At 49.1% G+C, this 21,531-nt stretch overlaps 1 protein-coding gene across 1 annotated transcript in view; it reads left to right on the forward strand.

Annotated features, from left to right (window-relative positions):
• Positions 1–21,531, forward strand: part of GFPT2 (glutamine-fructose-6-phosphate transaminase 2) — a 54,195-nt gene that overhangs the window by 20,034 nt on the left and 12,630 nt on the right. Inside the window, exons 5-15 of the mRNA XM_055284927.2 lie at positions 2,000–2,058; positions 2,719–2,853; positions 5,533–5,594; positions 8,961–9,040; positions 9,555–9,672; positions 14,806–14,969; positions 16,426–16,521; positions 16,623–16,720; positions 17,018–17,138; positions 19,529–19,686; positions 20,625–20,739. Coding sequence (XP_055140902.1) covers positions 2,000–2,058; positions 2,719–2,853; positions 5,533–5,594; positions 8,961–9,040; positions 9,555–9,672; positions 14,806–14,969; positions 16,426–16,521; positions 16,623–16,720; positions 17,018–17,138; positions 19,529–19,686; positions 20,625–20,739 — 1,206 coding nt within the window. The remainder of the gene's footprint in view (positions 1–1,999; positions 2,059–2,718; positions 2,854–5,532; positions 5,595–8,960; positions 9,041–9,554; positions 9,673–14,805; positions 14,970–16,425; positions 16,522–16,622; positions 16,721–17,017; positions 17,139–19,528; positions 19,687–20,624; positions 20,740–21,531) is intronic.

The raw sequence follows: 21,531 nt of genomic DNA on the forward strand, positions 1-21,531 counted from the left end.
CAACATGGATTCCAGGAAACAAATTAATGATAGGATCATAGACTGAGATGAAAGAAAGTGTGACAGAATTAAGAGAATAATGTAAAGAAACAATATCACTGACTAGGCGCAGTGGCCCACGTCTGTAATCCCAGCACTTTGGGAGGCTGAGGCGGGCGGATCACGAGGTCAGGAGATCAAGACCATCCTGGCTAACACGGTGAAACCCCATCTCTACTAAAAATACAAAAAAATTAGCCAGGCATGGTGGCGGGCGCCTGTAGTCCCAGTTACTCGGGAGGCTGAGGCAGGAGAATGGCGTGAACCCGGGAGGCGGAGCTTGCAGTGAGCTGAGATCGCACCACTGCACTCCAGCCTGGGCGACAGAGCAAGACTCCATCTCAAAAAAAAAAAAAGAAAAAAAGAAAAAGAAACAATATCACCATAGATATTTAAAAAAATGGAGAAGGGGATGGATGTGGAGCCAGTTAATATGTATCCAACATATGGGTAACTGGTGTGCACAAGAAGCTATCAGAGCACAGAGCAGTAAAAATAAATAAATAAATAAATAAATAATAGAGCTGAGCTATGGTCAGCAGCACATCTCTTGAAACTGGGCTTTTCTTATTTAAGCCCTCCCATTTTTGGGTGTGACCTCACAAAAACAAACGGTATGATTTTTTTAAATAGGGGAAATCATGGTGAGAATAAAGAAAAAGAATAATGGAAAAGGTTTCAAAAGATGCTGTGGGAGAAATGTTTCCTGAACTGAAGGAAAACTTGAATTGGAGATCCAAGGAAGGGATCAAAAATAGTCAATAGGCCGGGCACAGTGGCTCACGCCTGTAATCCCAGCACTTTGGGAGGCCGAGGTGGGTGGATCACCTGAGGTCAGGAGTTCGAGACCAGCCTGGCCAACATGGGGAAACCCCATCTCTACTAAAGAAATACAAAAATTAGCCAGGCGTGGTGGCAAGCACCTGTAATTCTAGCTACTTGGGAGGCTGAGGCAGGAGAATCGCTTGAACCCGGGAGGCAGCGGTCGTGGTGAGCCAAGCTCGTGCCACTGTACTCCAGCCTGGGCGACAGAGTGAGATTCTGTCTCAAAATAACAATAATAATAATAAAAACAAATAAGACTTCACAGGGATGCTTTGAAAAAAATAGTCAGTATTTAGGGAATCTTTCTGTCCTCTAGGAGGAGAGGGAAACGGGGCTACTTGCCCGGAAAAATTCTCAGGCTGGCCTTGGACCTTTCCCTCAAGGCACTCATACACCCGCTATTTTTTATTGAGAAAATGCAGTGGGGTGGAGGCAGACAGCCCTCACTGCACCCCCGCATCCCCCAACCCCTCCACCCCTTGCCAGGACCAGCGGGGTGCTACCTGTGCAGTGAGCTGGGTGTGCAGGCCTGGGGGAGGCGGGAGAAGCTGCAGCTGGCAGATCCTGCTGTGCAGGAATGTGGCTGAGCCTGGGGATGCCAGAACTTCTGGGATTTTTCCCCCAAGGAAACCAGGATTTTAAAGTGAACACTCAGAACTTTAAAAACTCAAATATTTTTACAACACAGTGTGGGTCAAACAAAGCACGGGACTGGACTGTTCTTTGCGACCTCTTTGTGCCTAAAGCCAGTTGAGAGTGCCTGGAATCATTTCTGGACCGAAGGGCCCATCATCCCTGTGGGACATGAACCCCAAACCTGTTTGATACTATAGTAGTGCACAGGGGAAAGCTCTCTGCACGGTCAGGCTGGTGGCTGCCAGTCACTGAAAGAGGGATGTGTATTTCCTCGGGATCCCATTGTAGTAGCCACGCCCTAGACATCCCTGGTGCTAATCCCGGTTCCATTGTAGTAGCCGCCGTAAACATCTGTGCTAATCACTGTAAACAAAGTGTGCTTAACAGGAGTCTTGAGGCCTGGAGTTTGCAGAGAGTTCTCAAGCCTTGAAATCATGTCTCTTCACATCTAACATGAACTTCCTTCTCAAAAGCATTTCTCTCTTAACTTTTCTTTCAGAATTTGTTGTCATCCACAATGGGATCATCACAAATTACAAAGATCTGAGGAAATTTCTGGTAAGATGCTTCCCCTAGGTGGTGTCTCAGTCAGGTGGGATTGGTCTCCCCAGAAACTTTCCAGCCAGCTCATTTCCTTGCGGAAACCAGTGTGGGAACTGAGTGAGACCCACACTCAGCCACGTCACCGTGTTGAGAAGAAACCGCTGCCTTGACTGAGCCAGGCCCTGTAGATCTCGTCTGAGGAGATAACAGGGCATCAGTGTTTATCTCAAGGGCCACTGCAGATTCCCAGAATCAAAATAACAGGAACTTCGTTTTATTAAACTGTCTGCATTATATAACAGCAACTCCTGTACCGGCGGAGTTGGGACAGAAAGTCAGACAGTGAATGTCTAAAGTTTGAAAGGCTTTGTGGTGTTAGTTGGCATGTGGGTGGGTTTGACTCAACATATTTTATCATTTTGACTGCTGTTATTTTGCAATGTCCAGATTAGTGGCAAGGGTGAGCTTCTGAGGTGGGATGATCTCAGGGCCTCCCGGAGTGACTCAGAGGTATTTGGCTGTGTGATGCTGGCAAACATTTTTCGTCCCTTCCCAGTTTTCCTTGTTCTTGATTTAAGTCACTCCAAGGGCAGATCACCAGGGAGGAGAGGGAGTTGGCCAGGCAGGCATTGTGCAATGACCAATCTCTCACACTGTGCCGACTGCATATTCCAGGAAAGCAAAGGCTACGAGTTTGAGTCAGAAACAGATACAGAGACCATTGCCAAGCTGATTAAATATGTGTTCGACAACAGAGAAACTGAGGACATTACGTTTTCAACATTGGTTGAGAGAGTCATTCAGCAGTTGGTGAGTTACAAATCCCATCTGTCTAACTCATTCCTTCATTCTTTCATTAAAAACATTTTTTTCAGGCCGGGCGCGGTAGCTCACACTTGTAATCCCAGCACTTTGGGAGGCCGAGGCGGGCGGATCACGAGGTCAGGAGATCGAGACCATGGTGAAACCCCGTCTCTACTAAAACTACAAAAAAAAATTAGCCGGGCGTGTTGGCGGGCACCTGTAGTCCCAGCTACTCGGAGAGGCTGAGGCAGGAGAATGGCGTGAACCCGGGAGGCGGAGCTTGCAGTGAGCCGAGATTGTGCCACTGCACTCCAGCCTGGGCGACAGCGAGACTCCGTCTCAAAAAAAAAAACAAAAACAAAAACAAAAACATTTTTTTCAAGCAGCAAGTGCCAAGGAATCCTTCATTTTTTGTAAGCCCTTATTAGACAAACTTGCACAGAGTCCTGAGGATAAAAGACAGCCCATCTGCAGCGCCTGGCCTTAAGATGTTACACTTTTGTAGAACTGGAAGACGTTCTGTGGTTTGGGTAGTCAACATCAAATAGAAAGTGCCCTGCTTCATTGTGACACTTCTGAAATTGTGACTGGCATTAGAGTCCGTGGCTTTTTATGATGCACATATGAACTTGGTGGTGGTGTGCAGAGAGAGCTGTGGTACCAAGGGAGGATGTGTTTTTAGGTTTTTCTTTTTTGAGACAGAGTCTCACTCTGTTGCACAGGCTGGAGTGCAGTGGTGTGATCTTGACTCACTGCAACCTCCACCTCCGGGGTTCAGGCAGTTCTCCTGCCTCAGCCTCCCAAGTAGCTAAGACTACAGGCACGCACCACCACACCTGGCTAATTTTTGTATTTTTAGTAGAGACGGGATTTCACTGTGTTGACCAGGCTGGTCTCGAACTCCTGACTTGAAGTGATCCACCTCTCTTGGCCTCCCAAAATGCTAGGATTTACAGGCGTGAGCCACAGTGTCCGGCCTGTTTTTGTGATAGGCGATATCAGAGCATGTCTGTATGTGGAACGGAATGGCCCAAAAGAGGGAGAGAGGGAGAGAGATTGGGGACATCCCAGAGGACAGGACCCAGGGAGCAGAAGTCCCTGAGAAGGGAGCACACACTGGGTGTATTGTCCAAGGGGAGGCCTCTACACTGAGGAGGAGGTGGAGCAGACACAGGCCCATGTGGGGTGAGGGAGGACGAGAGGGGCCCAGGCCTCTCAGAACCCATCCTCTCAGACAGCAGTGCCACCCACTAGCTCCCCCAGGGCTGTGGCAGCCTGGACACTGGCCCAGAGTCCAGAATATCTGGCAGGCACCACTCTGTAGTTTAAAATACATCATTCTTGAGCAGGTATTTTCAGAGTCTGATTTAAAAAGTAAGTCTACTGTTGAAGCCCTTTTTGTCCTCTAACTCCCGTTTTTGGAGGTCCATCATTTAGAGGACGTGTTTATAAATAACAGCCTATCCCACATTTAATGTGCTGGATAATGTACAGTGAGCCAATTAGGTATTACAGCATGCTGTTTCTTCTTTTCCGTTTTTATTTTGAAATTTCAGAAATACCTCGCTCATAATGATACTTTTAAACTTAAGACTTTTCCTACCTGGGACAGTACCAGGCTCTTTTTGGTAGAGAACGTGCAGTGTTTTTCCATTCAGTCCTATTTTATTGTTGACAAAAGCACCGGAGTCCACCTGAAGCCCCCTGGTTTGGGGCAGTTTGAAAGCCCCGCTGAGGCCTGGGGACGCTGACTCAGGTTCCTCTGGCCTCGTAGCTGAGTTGGCAACCTAGACCCGACACGCTGACCACACAGGGCCTGGGGCTGCCCATGGCTTCCACACTTGGAGGATTTCATGTGGAACTTCAGATTTGCAGCTGGTTATATATAACTGAGCTCTGCTAGGGTTGCAGTAAGTTAGTACAGGGTGGTCAGGACGTGGGGGAGAAATTTACACCGAGAATTTAAGTCAAAAAACCATCTGGCCTCTTGTGTTAGGAGAACTGGATTCTAGTTCTGGCTTTGCACAGACCAACCAGCTGAGGCCCAGAGGGCAAGTGACAGTCGTACCCATGGAAAGGATAATAGCAGTAATGGTCATAACAACCTGTGCTTCTCTTGGGTCTCCGTATGCCAGGCTCAGTGCGTTAGCTTATCATCGTCACAGAAGCCACACCAGGTGGCGCTGTTCTCACTTCCTTCACCGATGAGGAGAATGAGGCACCGAGAAGGCTAAAGGGATAGCCCAGTGAAGGGGTGGAGCCAGGATTTGAACCAAGGCCCTACCGTGTGTTGAGCTAAAGTGCAGTTCACAGAGGCTTGCTGAGTAGGTGCTGTCCCTGAGCAGGGCAGGGCAGCCTGGTCCCAGCTATCATTTCCTGTGACTCTCACTGCCCGTGTCCACCCAGCTGGCACCCCTGCCGGGCTCCCCGTGGGCCTGGGCAAGCATGCCGCACATTGCTCACCGTGGAATTCACACGTTCTGGTTTGTGGTACTTCCCGTGGCACCGTCTGTTTTGCTTTCCCTCGTGATGTCACCCCAGATGCGCTGTCCTGCACTCAGCTCCCTGAGGGACCCCAGGACCTCCCGCCGTGAAGAGGGGCGCAGGGAGACGCATCTGGGCTGTGGCCAGGCTGCAGCAGCGGCTGCTAGAACGAGCTGACCCTCACTGTTTGTGTGTTTTCAGGAAGGTGCATTCGCGCTGGTTTTCAAGAGCATCCATTACCCAGGAGAAGCTGTTGCCACAAGGTGAGGCAAAACACACTGGCATTTCCCATAAGAAAGAATGAAAATCAAATCACTTAGCTGGAGGGAGAAGGGAGACGTAGGGCCTGTGGCACGCTGAAAGGTACTTGTGGTGTCTAAAGGACAACTGTGGCTCAGCCCCGGGGACCGCGCCCACCATCTCCATGGCTGGTGGTGCTACACTTCTGAATTAAAAAAAAAAAACAGAACGTTGGATTTGTATTTGAAATCTCCACAGATTTTTAGAGGTGGGCAACAAATTCCAGTTATAAATAAAATTGTACAGACTGGGCAGATCCAGGTTTTGGGTGCTTGAAGCCTGTACAATATGGGGCCCCCCTTTAAGAAAAAGCATGAAAAATTATGAACATGAAACTAGGGAGCAAAGTGAATATTGATTTGGATCCAGTACAGAAGAGGCCTTGAAGGCCCGGAGCTCAAACTTCACCTTCACAAAGGAGCATCCCAGGAATCGGCTCAGAGAGCCTGGTTGCCCCCATGTGTCCCTCTGTTATGGTGGGCCCCCAGTGCTGCATGGATTTACAGAAGCAGATTAAGTGCCATCCTGTTTATATTCACGTAGGTTGATCATCCATCCAACCATGCAACTAATATTTGCTGTGCACTTACTGTGTGCTGGGCCCTGGGGACTTACTGACATCTGACCTGGTCCCTGCCTTGAAGGGCTGAACGGTTGTGCGGGAGGGCAGAGAAGGGCAGAGGATAGTGATGCCCTATGCCCGGCCCCAGCACAGGATATCACCTTACCTGGCAGGGGGGCAATGGCAGGTAGCCCCAGGCAGGGGGCTTCCTGGGACAGGCAGGCAGTGGGAAGAGGAACCAGCATGAGCAAAGGCAAGGGGCCCAGAGGGAGTGGGACCTCCCAGGATCACCGTTGGCAAGGTGGGGGCGTGTGCAAAGGCACTGGTGGGACGGAGGTGCTCTAAGCCCAGTGTGTGTTTACTGACACCTGCTGTGTGCCAGGCATGGGAGACGGTGGTGAGCAAGGTGGTGTGGACACTGCTCCAGGGCCTCAAGGGCTGTGGGGCGTGGAGAGGCGGACAGAGGCCGGCTCTAAATGGCCTCAGTGCCCTGCGGGCTGCGGGCTTCATCTGAAGCCCCAGGAGAGCCATCTAGAATGAACCTGTGGCCTGGGAGACGGCCGGAGGGGGTGAGGCTGTCTCTTCCAGACTGGCATAGTATCTCAGCAGGAAACAACAGGAATTTATCATCATTTTTTTAACCTTTTCTAAGACTGGAACTAATTTGCCATTTGGAATTTAATTCCTTCAATTCATAGAATTATAAAATACCAGTTGGTTCCTATCAAATTTAGAAGCCCTTTTTAAAATCCAATTTTATCATGATTTACTGTTTTAAATGAACTCAGAAGAAGGCAGCGTGAAGAAGCAATAAAGCTTTATTTTTCTAAATTGCCTATAACTGAGGGCTCTATAACCTGCAGGACAATCTTCGGGTTGTCTTGGGAGAATTATATGTCTCAAGGTCTAGAGAAACCACAGAGCTCAACCTACAGCAATAAAATTTGGGGGAGTCATTTGCCAAGAAAATTAGATAACCACCTACTTTCTCACTGCCATTATTATAAACTATTTATGCTAATTCCCCACTGGCCCCAGAACTATCTCTCAGATTTGCTTTAGACAATAAATGATTAAAATATTCAAGGTGTTCATAGCACCTTCCTCAAAGCCCCAGACTTTGTCCCCCGCTTTGAGAAGCCGTAAGTGGGGTCCAAACAGGCCAACGTGACTGGAAAACAAGGTATGTTATTGTTGAAGAAAAATTTAGGAACTGCATTGAGTCAGGCTGACAGATTATGGATATCTGTGGACTGGATTCCAGCCGATGAGCAAGCACCTATTAGTTCATTGATCTAAGTGAGCAAGAAATCACCTAAGGTAAAATGTTACCGGACTGTATTCCAATTCATGTGTTTGAAGCAGCTCTCTTAAATTGTCTTATTACAGTGTTCGTCTGTGTTTTCTTCTTATTAATAAATTAATGTGTAGAGGGGAAAAGACACACATCCTTTAGTAACCACTGCAGTTTTACCTGCCTGGTTTTGAAGAACTGCAGGTTTAGAGTGCATGTGTTACCAGAGTGAGCTGCTTATTTCTGTGCACACCTATGGTAAATTTTATTTGCATGCTGTAATTTATAAGAATGAGCAAAGGATTAGATTTTGGAAGCAGGATGTCATTTAAATCATGAGATCTATTTATTTATTTATTTATTTAGAGATGGAGTCTTGCTCTGTCGCCCAGGCTGGAGTGCAGTGGCGTGATCTCGGCTCACTGCAACCTTCGCCTCCCGGGTTCAAGTGATTCTCTTGTCTCAGTCTCCCGAGTAGCTGGGATTACAGGCACCCGCCACCATGCCCAGCTAATTTTTGTATTTTTAGTAGAGACAGGGTCCCACCATGTTGGCCAGGCTGGTGTCGACATCCTGATCTTGTGATCTGCCGCTTCAGCCCCCCGAAGTGCTGGGATTACAGGCGTGAGCCGCTGTGCGCCCAGCCAAATCATGAGATCTTCATCACGTTCACCACTGGAAGTTGTGAATCAGAAGGAAATCTCCTAAAGCTCTTTCCTGAAGATCCCCGGCCGAGGTGCTCAGAGAGCCAGGCTCCAGTGGCTGAGACAGTGACTCTGGGACAGTAGGCCTGAGTGAGGGCCCCTCACCTTGGCCAGCTGCAGACTCCCTGAGATTTTGCCTGTGACAGTTATTGTCCTCTTTATGATGAAGTCTACCTGGTACAGGGTGAAGATTCTAAATGTACATCCACAGGGTGTCACTTAGGCAGAGACAAAAAACCACCCAAGAAATCACCTTATGTCACCTACAAAGTAGAGAATATACAAAAAGACTAGTGCCCACTAATGCCAGAGAACTGGGCTAGGGGAAGGGAAGGAACAACAGGGGGTCTTGGGGCAGATGGTGGGTGCAGAGCCCTATTGTGATAGGGATGCGCTGCCGTCGAGGCTGGGTGGAGACCCAGAGTGCCCCTGTACCCCACCAGCGCCTCCTTCGCTGCCGAACGCTCAGCCTCTGCCATCTAACTGTGTGGGTTGGTCACATGTGGGGACTCGACTGGACTGGAGGAGGCCCGGCCTAGGAGGGTGGGAGTGAGACAGGTTACCAGGCTTATTGGGCAGGTGGGTGATGCCAAGTCAGGGACCTGGGACTCAGGAGCTGGCCTTTCCATCCTGTGCTCCAGGCGTCCGTTCAGGATCCTCCACCCCTGGGAAAGGGCTAGATGTGGGGATCCTACCTCAGATGCTGGGCAGACACCCAGCCCTGGGCGTCAAAGGCGGTGGGTAATGGGATGCCTCTTTCTCCCTACAGGAGAGGCAGCCCCCTGCTCATCGGAGTCCGGAGCAAATACAAGCTCTCCACAGAGCAGATCCCCATCTTATACAGGACGTGTAAGTTTCTCAAGAAGCACTGGAACAGCACAGCTGCTGCCTGGCGTCGCAGGACTCGGCAGCGGCTCTGGCACGGTCAGCTCCCCTCTGAGGCAAGGAAGCCCCACTCTGAGCCAGACCCAACAGGTGCACAGCTCCAGGTCTAAAAGGTTTTTGCACAACTGAGACTTGGCTCCATTTTTTTTAAGCTTTTTATTATGGACATGAATTTATCATGATTTTGTATATTGTCAAACATACACAAAAGTGCTGCTGTATAACGGCAACTGGGCTTTGATGTGAGTGCTTCTTTGGTTTGTTTTTGTTTGCATTCCTCTCACACTGTAGCCATTTAAATGCTTTTGCAGTGGTGCTGTGCTATTTGGGGATCTTTTACACGATTTGGCTGACACAGCCAAAGCTAAAAATTGCAAATTTCTCCCACACATATTCAGAGGGGAAATTGGTTCCTTGCTGCATGTTATGCAAACAAAACATCCCAGTGGGATTTGCAACCCATTCCTCCATTTGCTAGGCACTCTGGAGAAGGTGAAGAATATCTGTAAGACACGGATGAAGAGGCTGGACAGCTCCGCCTGTCTGCATGCTGTGGGCGACAAGGCTGTGGAATTCTTCTTTGCTTCTGATGCAAGGTAACTGAGCCTTCTTCTCTTCGCTTCCTGGGATTATGTAATCAAAGAATGCCTGTCTAAACACTGCCGGTTCTTACTCATCCTTCCATGTGAGCTGTCGTGGCTCAGCAAGTCGCAGGGCCGAAGAAGAGTTCAGCCATCCCTGGGCCTGGGCCTGGAGTCCTTGCCCTAGGAGCACCTGCGAGACTGTGGTAGGCAGGTCTGGTGGCTAAAGGCCAGATGCACTGGTGGGCACAGTGGTTCGAGCCTGCACAAAATGAATGGGTTGTTGCCAACGTTGTAAAATTTGGAGATTTCACAGAGAAATCTGAATCTCTAGCTTCTCTGGAAGAACTAGCAGATCTGGGCACGCTGTGCAGCCCTCTCTCGGGTGGCAGGTGTCTGGATCTGCTCAAAGGCTGCCCCCTTTAGATGAGACAAGTGTGTCTAGACCTCAGTCCCTCCCACGCCCCTCCCCGCCTTTGCCTGGGGTGAGACCATTTGTGAAAGACAAAGCCAAGACACAGGGAGTTTTTCAATTGATTCTAAAGTCCGTGCTCTCATCAATCCACCAAATAATGATTTTGAAATTTGAGAAATTCTGCTTTATACTCATTTCAGGAAAAAAAAAGTTATACACACACACACACACACAGAGAGAGAGAGAGCGAGGGAGAGAGAGAACCAAAGCACTTTCCTGCCATTTGAAGTAGAAAACCGCTGTAATCACCTCTGGTACCTTCTTCAAAGACCCAAAAGCTTGGGCCTTTGTTGTGTTTCCATTCTTGATGGTTTTCTCTTTTCTGACCAGCCTCTAATAGGGCTGTGCTGTGAGGCAGGGAGGACACCAGGCCGGGTCTCCTGGGAAACGGGAGCAACAGGGAGGCAAGGCCTGGTTAAACGCACAGGCAGCATCATACTTAACGCTGAGGTCAGGGCAGCGCTTCCCAAATGGTGCCCCTTAGAACACGCCGAGAATACCAACGAGACGCTGGTATTATTTCAGTGATTCTAAAACACACAGAATTGTAGATTTTGGCATAGTATCATTAGAATTTGTTGAAGCTTTTATTTCTTAGAAGTTTGTCAAATAATTGTGATCTTAACGATCAATAGTAACTTATATTCAATGAAGTATGATAGATGTTTCTTTTTTTATTTTAATTTATTTATTAATTTTGTCTCACTCTGTTGCCCAGACTGGAGTGCAGTGGTGCGATCTCAGCTCACTGCAACCTCCGCCTCTGGGTTCAAGTGATTCTCCTGCCTCAGCCTCCCGAGTAGCTGGGATTACAGGTGCACGCCACCACACCCAGCTAACTTTTTGTGTTTTTAGTAGAGATGGGGTTTCACTGTATTAGCCAGGGTTGTCTCCGTCTCCTGACCTCATGATCCACCCACCTCGGCCTCCCAAAGTGCTGGGATTACAGGCGTGAGCCACCATGCCCGGCCAGATGTTTCTTTTTTTAAAAAAAAAAGGCATGAATGCCTGAAAGGAGAGGAAATAATTATTTGTAGGCAATACTATTACACATTTTTAAACCCAGCCAAAAGGCTGTTAGAACTGATAGTACTAGCAGCTGGGAGTAAAGGTGTGGAAATCCTATATCCTGGCCTTAGCCACTAAACTGTATCTGGCTCGAGTGGGACCATGTCCACCTTGTTCTCAGGTGTCACCTCACATGACCGGGCACGATGCAGTCAGCAAACGTTAGGTGAACCGGAAAAGCAATACTATTCACCACAGCTGGAAAAAAAATGCTTTAGAGTAAATTTTAACAAAAATACTCCAGAACATATTTGGAGAAGACTACAGAAATTTACCATGAGAAAGTAAGAGATTTGAATACAGGAAGAGATTCCACATTCCTCAGTAGGAAGGCTTACTATTCTTATCTTTTTTTTTTGGAGACAGGGTCTCATTAAGTTGCCCAGGCTGTCCTCGAACTAACTCCTGGACTCAAGGGATCCTCCTGCCTCAGCTTCCAGAGTAGCTATTTTAAAAAATTAATGCACTCAACATGTAAAACCAATTTAATGATTACAAGTTATTTTTAAAAAATATTGACTCTACCCAAATTAATCTGTGAATTCTGTGCTGTAATTAAGACCCTCCAGGCCAGGCACGGTGGCTCACGCCTGTAATCCCAGCACTTTGGGAGGCCGAGGCGGGCGGATCATGAGGTCAGGAGATCGAGACCATCCTGGCTAACATGGTGAAACCCCGTCTCTACCAAAAAATACAAAAAATTAGTCAGGCGTGGTGGCAGGCGCCTGTAGTCCCAGCTACTCTGGAGGCTGAGGCAGGAGAATGGCGTGAACCCGGGAGGCAGAGCTTGCAGTGAGCCGAGATCGCACCACTGCACTCCAGCCTGGGTGACAGAGCGAGACTCCGTCTCAAACAAAACAAAACAAAACAAAGCCCTCCATATTATTTTATTTGTTTATGCCTTTGGAACTTCAGGAAGTGATTCTGTCACGTGTAGTGTAGAGACAAGAAAGACAACACATGCTGAGAAAGGAATGGCGAGTGGCCCTCCCAGATGTGAGCACACTGTCCAGCTTTTGGGCAACGGTGGCCAGTGTGTGCGGGGCACAGTATGAGGGCCTCACCAGGATCGCATGCAATAATCATGACAGACCTCTGAGGAAGGCACAGCTCTTTTCTGTTTACACAGGTGGAACCTGAGACAGGAACTCCAGGGGGTTATGTATGTTGCCCACGGGCACAGGACTGGCAAGAGACAGAGGCCCCGAGTCCACCTCAAGCCTAACTCGTGGGCTAGTGGTCCTAATGACTAGATTACATGACTACCCATTTTGGAAATAAAATAATTATATTTAAACAAACATGTAGATGCACACATAAATGTAAACACACATGCATCATGCATTGTTGGTTGGTTAATGCTACAGTGTAAGCAGTGTTATCTCTTGGAGACAGGATAGGGCCGTTTTTACTTCTTGTCACTCCATATTTCTACTTTTTATGCAAAAAATATATTTCTATACAAAATTTTGTATAAAACTGTATACTTTTATACAAAGTATACAGTTATTTGTATACTTTTATACAAAGTATACAGAGTTATTTGTATACTTTTATACAAAGTTTTGTTTAAAATATTTTTTCCAGTACAGTGGCTTGCCATCCTTCTTTCTCTTTCTTCCCTAGGATCTGGCTGGATATACCTCTCTTAGAGCCTTAGACCTTGATATTTTCTCTCCTTACCTTTGCACCAGGAGTTTAAGTGTTCATTTTCAGGCAGTCACATGTGGGTGTGGCTCTTGATAGAATGAGAGTGGTTTTTTTTTCTTTTTTTTGAGACAGAGTCTTGATCTGTCACCCAGGCTGGAGTGCAGTGGCACAATCTCAGCCCACTGCAGCCTCCGCCTCCTGGGTTCAAGTGATTCTCCTGCCTCCCCAGTAGCTGGGATTACAGGTGCCCGCCACCACACCCGGCTAATTTTTGTATTTTTAGTAGAGACGGGGTTTTGCCATGTTGGCCAGGCTGGTCTCAAACTCCTGACCTCGTGATCCGCCCGCCTCGGCCTCCCAAAGTGCTGGGTTTACAGGCGTGAGCCAGGGCGCCCGGCCGAGAGTGTTTTCTCCAGTAGTCCTTCAAGCCCAAGCTGATGGTTTATACCACAACTATATACCATTAATTACCTTTCTTTTTCATTTAGCAACTTTTCAAACTTAAAATTATTTAAAAAGAGACTTTGTGTTATGATCTCAAGGGAAAAAAATCATTATTCCTTTCCATACAGAGAAAGTTATAAAAATAAACACAATGGGCTGGGTGCGGTGGCTCACGCCTGTAATCCCAGCACTTTGGGAGACCGAGGCAGGTGGATCACGAGGTCAGGAGATTGAGACCGTCCTGGCTAACATGGTGAAACCCCGTCTCTACTAAAAATACACGAAAGTATCTGGGCGTGGTGGCGGGCACCTGTAATCCCAGCTACTCAGGAGGCTGAGGCAGGAGAATAGCATGAACCCGGGAGGCGGAGGTTGCAGTGAGCAGAGATTGTGCCACTGCACTCCAGCCTGGACAACAGAGCAAGACTCAGTCTCAAAAAAATAAATAAATAAATAAATAAACAAACAAACAAGTACAATGACCCTAAGTTTCTTTGGTAAGCATAGCTTGTAGATACTTTTAGGGCTCCTTTGTGTACATGTGTGCGCGTGTGTAAGAAACTAGGTCTTTTGTCCTAATGAGTTTCCCATTGTCTAGGTTTTGCTGAATGCACCCCCTGGTGTCATTTACCATCTTCCCCTGTCCCCTGTGTTTCTTGTACACTGGAGTTTACGAGTGTTAAAAGCTCGATCTTACTCAGGTTTGTTTTTTTGGCAAGACTACATAGTTGGTCGTGTGTCCTTCCATCAGGAGGCAGGTGATGTCTCACCATCTCTCTTTTTGTGCTAAGAGCCATCAGGGGTTTGAGTGTTGCCAGCCTTATCCATCCATGATAAAGCTTCATCCAGCTTTGTACCTTCTGGTTTCAACAGCCATGGATGGTCCTTGATTAGAGCTATTAATAATTAGGAGTTCATAAATTGATTCTTCTATTTCTATTATTTCTTCATTACTAGCTGTATCACTTCTTAGAGAAACTTGCCTTCATAAAGTATGTGGTTGTTCCGAAAGACAGATTGTTTAGAAAGGCGAGATAAATGCTTTATTCTTTCCCTTCACGACTCAGAATAATGGGTTGGTTCTCGAGTATCTTCCAGAGGTGACACTGTTTGGATCCTGATTTGAAGAAACCAGTTATAAAAAGACAGCCATGAGATTACTGGAGAAATGTGAACATGCTGAATATTTGATGATATAAAGGAACAACTATTAATTTTAGATATGATTATGGTATTATAGTAGGTTAAAATAGTTTTAGAGCTATATGGTAAAGTGTTTACAGAAGAAATGATATAATGTCTGGGACTGGCTTCAAAATAATTCCGTGGGGACAGGAGGGAAGAGTGGAGAAGAAAAGGAAGATTCACATGCAAATCAGTGTTTTTAGTGTGATCCCTCTGTCCCTCCTAAAATGCCAACAAGCTGGCCCCCACACTTGGGAACCAGCAAGGGGCTGCTGCCTCGTAACTGCTCGGGCGGGGCACTGACGATGCCTGTTTCCCTTGCCCAGCGCTATCATAGAGCACACCAACCGGGTCATCTTCCTGGAGGACGATGACATCGCCGCAGTGGCTGATGGGAAACTCTCCATTCACCGGGTCAAGCGCTCGGCTAGTGATGACCCATCTCGAGCCATCCAGACCTTGCAGATGGAACTGCAGCAAATCATGAAAGGCAGGTGTCCTCTAGAGTCCGTGTGCGGCAGCCTTGGGAGCCAGTGTGCCTGGTGGAGCTCCTGACACTCTCTGCCTGGTCCTAGTAGAGACCACAGCCCTCCTGCCCTCTGTGGTCACCACGGCAGGGCTGCAGGTAGCCTGTGGCTTGCACAGGTGAGGGGATGTGGGGAGGCTGGCCTGGCGCCTCCAAGCGGGGGCTCCTGTCTGCAGCCAGGCGCCAGGTCTTCCCTACTGGAACTGAGCCCAGTATGTCAGCTGCCTTCCTTCACCGACTCCGTGGGACACATTCCCAGCCTCAGGCATCATTTCTCCTCTGGGTGGAAGTCTGCAGGTCTTCAGTAAATAGGAGGGTGGGGGTACACTTTCTCCCTACAAGGAGAGCCTCTCTATCTGCACCCATTTCTATCCCCTTACAACCTCTACCCCACAGGGCAGCCTGAGCAAACTTTTAAGAACATGAATCAGCCCCTGTGATCATCCCGCTGCTCAAGGCCCTCCAATGGTTTCCTACTGTTCTTAGAATAAAATCCAAACTCCCTGCCACAGCCCACAAACCCCACACCCCCCAGTGGGGCCAAAGCCTGGCCCCACCGCACTCAACCCTCTGTCCCACTGTGCCCCGCCACAGCCCCTGCATTCGCTGTTCTTCTCATAGGACTGGTTCCTTTTCGTTGCCTCCAGCTGCCCTGAAATGTCACCCCCTCAGAGAGTCCTTCTCTGCTCCTGTGTCTGCCATGGCCCCTCCCCAGCCCCTCCCCTATGGTGGCCACCCCTCATTCCCGCACTTGCTTCATTTGCTCGTCTCATAAGTGCCAGGTCATGGGTGACAGGTCGGGAGCAGGGGCGATGTTGGCGTCATGAGTGTGCGTATCCTAGAGAACACAGCCTGCCCCGCCTGTGGGCACCTCCAGAGCATCAGGTGCAGCTGCTGCATCAGGGGCTCGAACACCCTGCAGCCCCATTGTCCCGTCAGCACCATCCAATCCCACTCAAATCAGAGCCCTGGAAATGCCCGTGTGGCTGGAAAGGTTTTCATTACAGAAACCAGGAGGGTATTTATTAAAAAGAAAATTGCCTGTGTCTTCGGGCCTGCTTAGCTGTACCTTCCTAGCTGGGTGGCTTTTTGGGAGTGAAGCACTTCACTTTCTTTTGGCCTTGCTAAGGGAACATGGCCCAGAGGGATCAGCCAGGCCATCTGTTACTTGCATGCGTCGGGCAAATCCCTCCCTTCCTCAAGCTGCAGGATCCAATATGTAAATTGGAGATAGTCCTGGTTCCTGACCTGCTTCCCTCTGATGGTAGTGAGTGTCAGGCAGGATAATCCCTGGGGATGCCTTTGGGACTCTGCAGTGGAGTTGCTGTCACTACTGCATAATGAAAAGCAGTGAACTATTCCTGATGAAAAGCAGTGAAATATAATGAAATTAAAACTGACCAGACGTTTATTTGACCAGGTAACTTCAGTGCATTTATGCAGAAGGAGATCTTCGAACAGCCAGAATCAGTTTTCAATACTATGAGAGGTCGGGTGAATTTTGAGACCAACACAGGTAATTCCTACACTCGGTGGGGAGCCTCTGCCTGTGCCTAGTCTCAGGGAATGTGGTGACTGTGTAGACTCAGCATCAACGCCCTGTCGTGTGCCCTGCAGTGCTCCTGGGTGGCTTGAAGGACCACTTGAAGGAGATTCGACGATGCCGACGGCTCATCGTGATTGGCTGTGGAACCAGCTACCACGCTGCCGTGGCTGTGAGTGTGACACATGTGCATGGGGAGATCGACAGCAGTCTAGGACCAGACACTGGCCTTCAGTTTTGTCACTCATTTGGCCTTCTGAATTTGGCTAAGCCCTTGTACCCATTCCCACGAGCTAGTGTGAGAAGTGACACGGAACTCTTTTATCTTTGAGGTGGCCTGTGGGTGACCGAAGTCCCCTCGCCACCTGGACAGGGAGGTTCCGTGTCACAAACTGTCCCTAGAAGCCCAGCTGCCCCATGTCCTTTTGTGCCTGTGACCAACTTTAGTCTCAATGCTTGTTGGCTTCAGACGCGGCAAGTTTTGGAGGAACTGACTGAGCTTCCTGTGATGGTTGAACTCGCTAGTGATTTTCTGGACAGGAACACGCCTGTGTTCAGGGATGATGTTTGCTTTTTCATCAGCCAGTCAGGTAAGGGACACAGGCGGTGTGGCCAGCCTTGCGTCAGGTCAGCTCTGGGCTCTCTCCTCTTCTCCTTCATTCAGTTAAGTCCGCTGCACGGCTACCCTGTGCCGTGAACCCTCTCTTGCAGCGGTCATTTAACCCTTAGAGCCATGGATTACTGTCGCCATTGTACGGGGAGGACAAGGGATGTCTAAGGCCATGCAGTCAGGGGGTGACAGAGCTACGATTGGGCTGGAAATCCACGCACTTTAGTTTTTCCCCTGCCCCATGGCTTCTCCCTCTTCTTGCCTATCCAAGACTTCAAGGACCACTTACCAAGGTGCTCATAAATGTTTGCTGATTTATGTTAATAGAAAAAACGTCTCCTTTAACATTCTGTTAGGTTCAGAGTCACGTGGAGGACCCAGTATGGGCTCTGTGCCCAAGTGTCCAAGCCTAGCTGCCTGTGGCATGCAGTGCCCATGCTGCCCAGCAGGGGGAGGTGTGGGGAGACAGTGTTCCCTTTTAGGGCCAAGGAAGGTCGCCCGAGCTACATGCACCCCATCTGGTGCCGTCCCAACACTAGGCTTGACGTTTGCTCCAGCTGCCTCAGGGGGGTGATCCAGGGCCGTAGGCTCGGAGCCTCCGTTAGCTCATGGAGGATTTTTGAAATGTTTTAATTACGCGTAATTCCAAGCCTTTATAAAAGTAGAGTTTTCATATAATGAACATCCTAGCCTCATCCAGCCCATCTCGTGCCGGTCGGACACACTCATATTAACCCCTCGTCTCCATGGGGTTACTTTGAAGCCAATCCCAGGCATCATGATATTCATCCATATAAATACTTCAGGCTGCATGATTTAAATGATAAAAGAAAAACATATAACCGGCCAGGCATGGTGGCTCACTTTGGGAGGCTGAGGCGGGCGGATCACGAGGTCAGGAGATCAAGACCATCCTAGCTAACACGGTGAAACCTCATCTCTACTGAAAATACAAAAAAAACCCCAAACAAACAAAATAAAAACTAGCCGGGCATGGTGGCGGGTGCCTGTAGTCCCAGCTACTCGGAGAGGCTGAGGCAGGAGAATGGCATGAACCTGGGAGGCGGAGCTTGCAGTGAGCCGAGATTGCGCCACTGCACTCCAGCCTGGGCGACAGAGCGAGACTCCGTCTCCAAAAAAAAAAAAAAGAAAAAAAGAAAAACATATAACCACGGTGTTACTACCACAACTAAATACTGATTGTAATGCTCTATCATCTATTGGGACTTTTAGTACTACTGCCATTTTCAATTTTAAATACCATTTCCATTTTGTTGACAAGTGAAGAAAAACCAGTACAGGTACACCGACCATCCGGCCCACCACCTTATGACGCAGGAGCTGCTGCCACATTCACCTTTGGGTTTACAATCCCACCAGAGCCTAAAACTATTTTATAAATTGGTGGGAGACACTAACAAAAGAACAGAGGTGGACCTAATATGAAAATAATGAAGGGGCAGCTTCCGAATCTCTGTGTGTATAGAAGTCAGCCCTTTAATGAGATTGAAAAAACACTATTAAACCCTAGGGCGCGGATGACAGAAGTTAGAACCCCCTTCCCCCACCCTCACCGCAGTACCCCGTGACACTCCAGTGCCATATCCCAGGGCTCTGAAGAAAGAAAAGCAGAGGAGAATTGGGCCACCTAGTACCGGGTGGCACCTGCCTGCCCTGCAAAGCTGGGACAGACACAGCCAAGAGCAGTGGCCCTGCAGACAGAACAGCCTCCCGACCCGTGAGGATTTCAACAGTTTTGATTTTATGGTCATTTTATAGTTTATAGATTTTATAGTCTGGCTTATGTGAATTTAATTTGAGTTCGTTAGGACTTACAAACACAGGGAGTTTGTGCTGGTTTATGCATGAAGCCGTTTAGCTTTATTCTAAAAACAATTTGAGTCCACACTGAGAGGCTTGCAAGAAGTGTCCTTTCAAACAGGATCTAGTTGAGAAACACCACTTGGGGACATTCCTGCTTTTCAAATGTTAAATCTGTTCCATCTCAGCACGTTCTGAATCAGGCAGCTTATTCAGTTGCAGAAAGGGTGCTGGGAGTCAGGCCCACCTGTCACCAGCTGTGTGGCTTTGATCCTGGCTCTGAGCCCTCATCCTCAAGAGGAAAATGGGGACGATGGTCCTCACGGGGTTGTCACGAGATCTAAATGAAAAAATGCTTGCCACAAATAGTAACACATCTTGAATGTAAGAATCAGCCGAAAGGCTGTTGAGCGTGCGTTTTCCTTTCTGAACACCTGCCGGCTGTGTCTTGGGCGCCGATTTCCCTGTAAGAGCCGGAGGTTGAGGAAGGGGTTTGGGGTAGGGCTGAGGCGGGCGGAGCGCGGCACTGAGAGGGCCCCTGTGCGGCAGGCGAGACCGCGGACACCCTCTTGGCGCTGCGCTACTGTAAGGACCGCGGCGCCCTGACCGTGGGCGTCACCAACACCGTGGGCAGCTCCATCTCCCGCGAGACCGACTGCGGCGTCCACATCAACGCAGGGCCGGAGATCGGCGTGGCCAGCACCAAGGTAGGAGGAGCCACGGGCGCCCGTCCCAGGGAGAGCCTGGAGGAGGCAGGTGCACCAGAGGCCGCTCTCCTTCGGCCTGGACGCGCTGGGCAGTTGCGCCCTGCTCTGCCCGCGCCACCGCCTTTCTTTCCCCTTCCCACCTCACCCCTTCTCTCCCCTCCCTTCCTTTCCCCTCCCCTCTTAGATTCCCGTATCTTCATTTAGTCTCATTCCCAAGTCATGTTCCTGTGTTTCGTCCATGTTTTCCTGTGACTCTTTAAGCACCTTGGAGACGCTTATTTTAAAGTCCTTTAGGGCTGGCACGGGGCTCCCACCTGGAATCCCAGCACTGTGGGAGGCTGAGGCGGGAGCATCCCTTGAACCCAGGAGTTCCAGACCTCCCCGGGCAACCCCGTCCTGTCAAAAATAAAACTTAGGCCAGTTGTGGTGACTCAGGCCTATAATCCCAGCACTTTGGGAGGCCGAGGCGGGCGGATCACCTGAGGTCAGGGGTTTGAGACCAGCCTGGCCAGCACGGTGAAACCCCATCTCTACTAAAAATACAAAAATTAGTAGGGTGTGGTGGTGCGTGCCTGTAATCCCAGCTACCTGGGAGGCTGAGGCAGAAGAATCACTTGAACCTGGGAGGTGGAGGTTGCAGTGAGCCGAGATTGAGCCACTGCACTCCAGCCTGGGCAACACGGCAAGACTTTGTCTCAAAAACAAAATATAAATAAATAAATAAATCTAAAAATTAACTGGGCAGGGTGGTGGCGCCTGTAGTCCCAGTTTCTCGGGAGGCTGAGGTGGGAGAATCACTTGAAGAGGTTGAGGCTGCAGTGAGCCGTGATCTCGCCACTGCACTCTGGCGTGAGCAACAGAGTAGATCCTGTCTCAAAAACTAAAGTTGATTTAAAAAATGAAAATAAGGTCCTTGCCACCTCCTTCTTTGTGTGCAGGCTTATACCAGTCAGTTCATCTCTCTGGTGATGTTTGGTTTGATGATGTCTGAAGACCGAATTTCACTACAAAACAGGAGGCAAGAGATCATCCGTGGCTTGAGATCTTTACCTGGTATGTTCTAGAATTCAGCTTTCCATGTTTTCAGATCTAGTGGACTGTTGCTGGCCACTCTCTGTCGACTCTCACCTGTACAGGATGTTGTTCATTTCTCGCTCGTCCTCAAACTTTCTAGCTGCCCCAACTCCCTTCTGGAGGCCTTGCTGCCTCTGACCTCATCCTGCTCGGCCCCTGCCCTCCCCTGCGCTGCCTCCCTGGTCCTTAGCGGTGCTGAGCACTTTCTCACCGCAGGGCCTTCACACTGGCTCTTTCCTCTGCTGAACCATCTTCCTCCTGCTCCGCATACAGCCGACAGCTTCTCATCTCCCAAACCTCAGCTCAAATGTCACCTCCTGAGACCCTCCCTGGCCACGCTAACAGAGGCCCCAACCCCAGCACTCTCTGAAACATTAGCCGTTTATTTTCTTTATAACACACCTCATGACCTGAAATAGCCTGTTCACCTGTTGACTGGCCTGTCTCCCCCAACTAACATGTTGGCTCCGCAAACACACAGCCCTGTCTGCCAGAGCCGCCACTGGACAGCTGGTGTCCAGCACAGGGCAGGCATACAGTAGGTGCTCAGTAAGTACTCGAGAAAGAGCAAACGGCCCCAGGCCCTTCCTATGCCAGGCGCTCCTTGGCAGCCCCACCACACTTTCCCCATTTGCTGGGCAGCAGCACAGTCGCAGCTGTTGTAGCTGGTGAGATACAATGTCTGTTGCACTAAATCATGACCTCCTTGGGGACCGTGGCCTCCCCTTTCTTCATTCATCCACCACATGTATATTAAGAACCAGTGCCATG

Source organism: Symphalangus syndactylus, chromosome 7, assembly GCF_028878055.3.
Source record: "Symphalangus syndactylus isolate Jambi chromosome 7, NHGRI_mSymSyn1-v2.1_pri, whole genome shotgun sequence".
NCBI classification, from domain to species: domain Eukaryota; kingdom Metazoa; phylum Chordata; class Mammalia; order Primates; family Hylobatidae; genus Symphalangus; species Symphalangus syndactylus.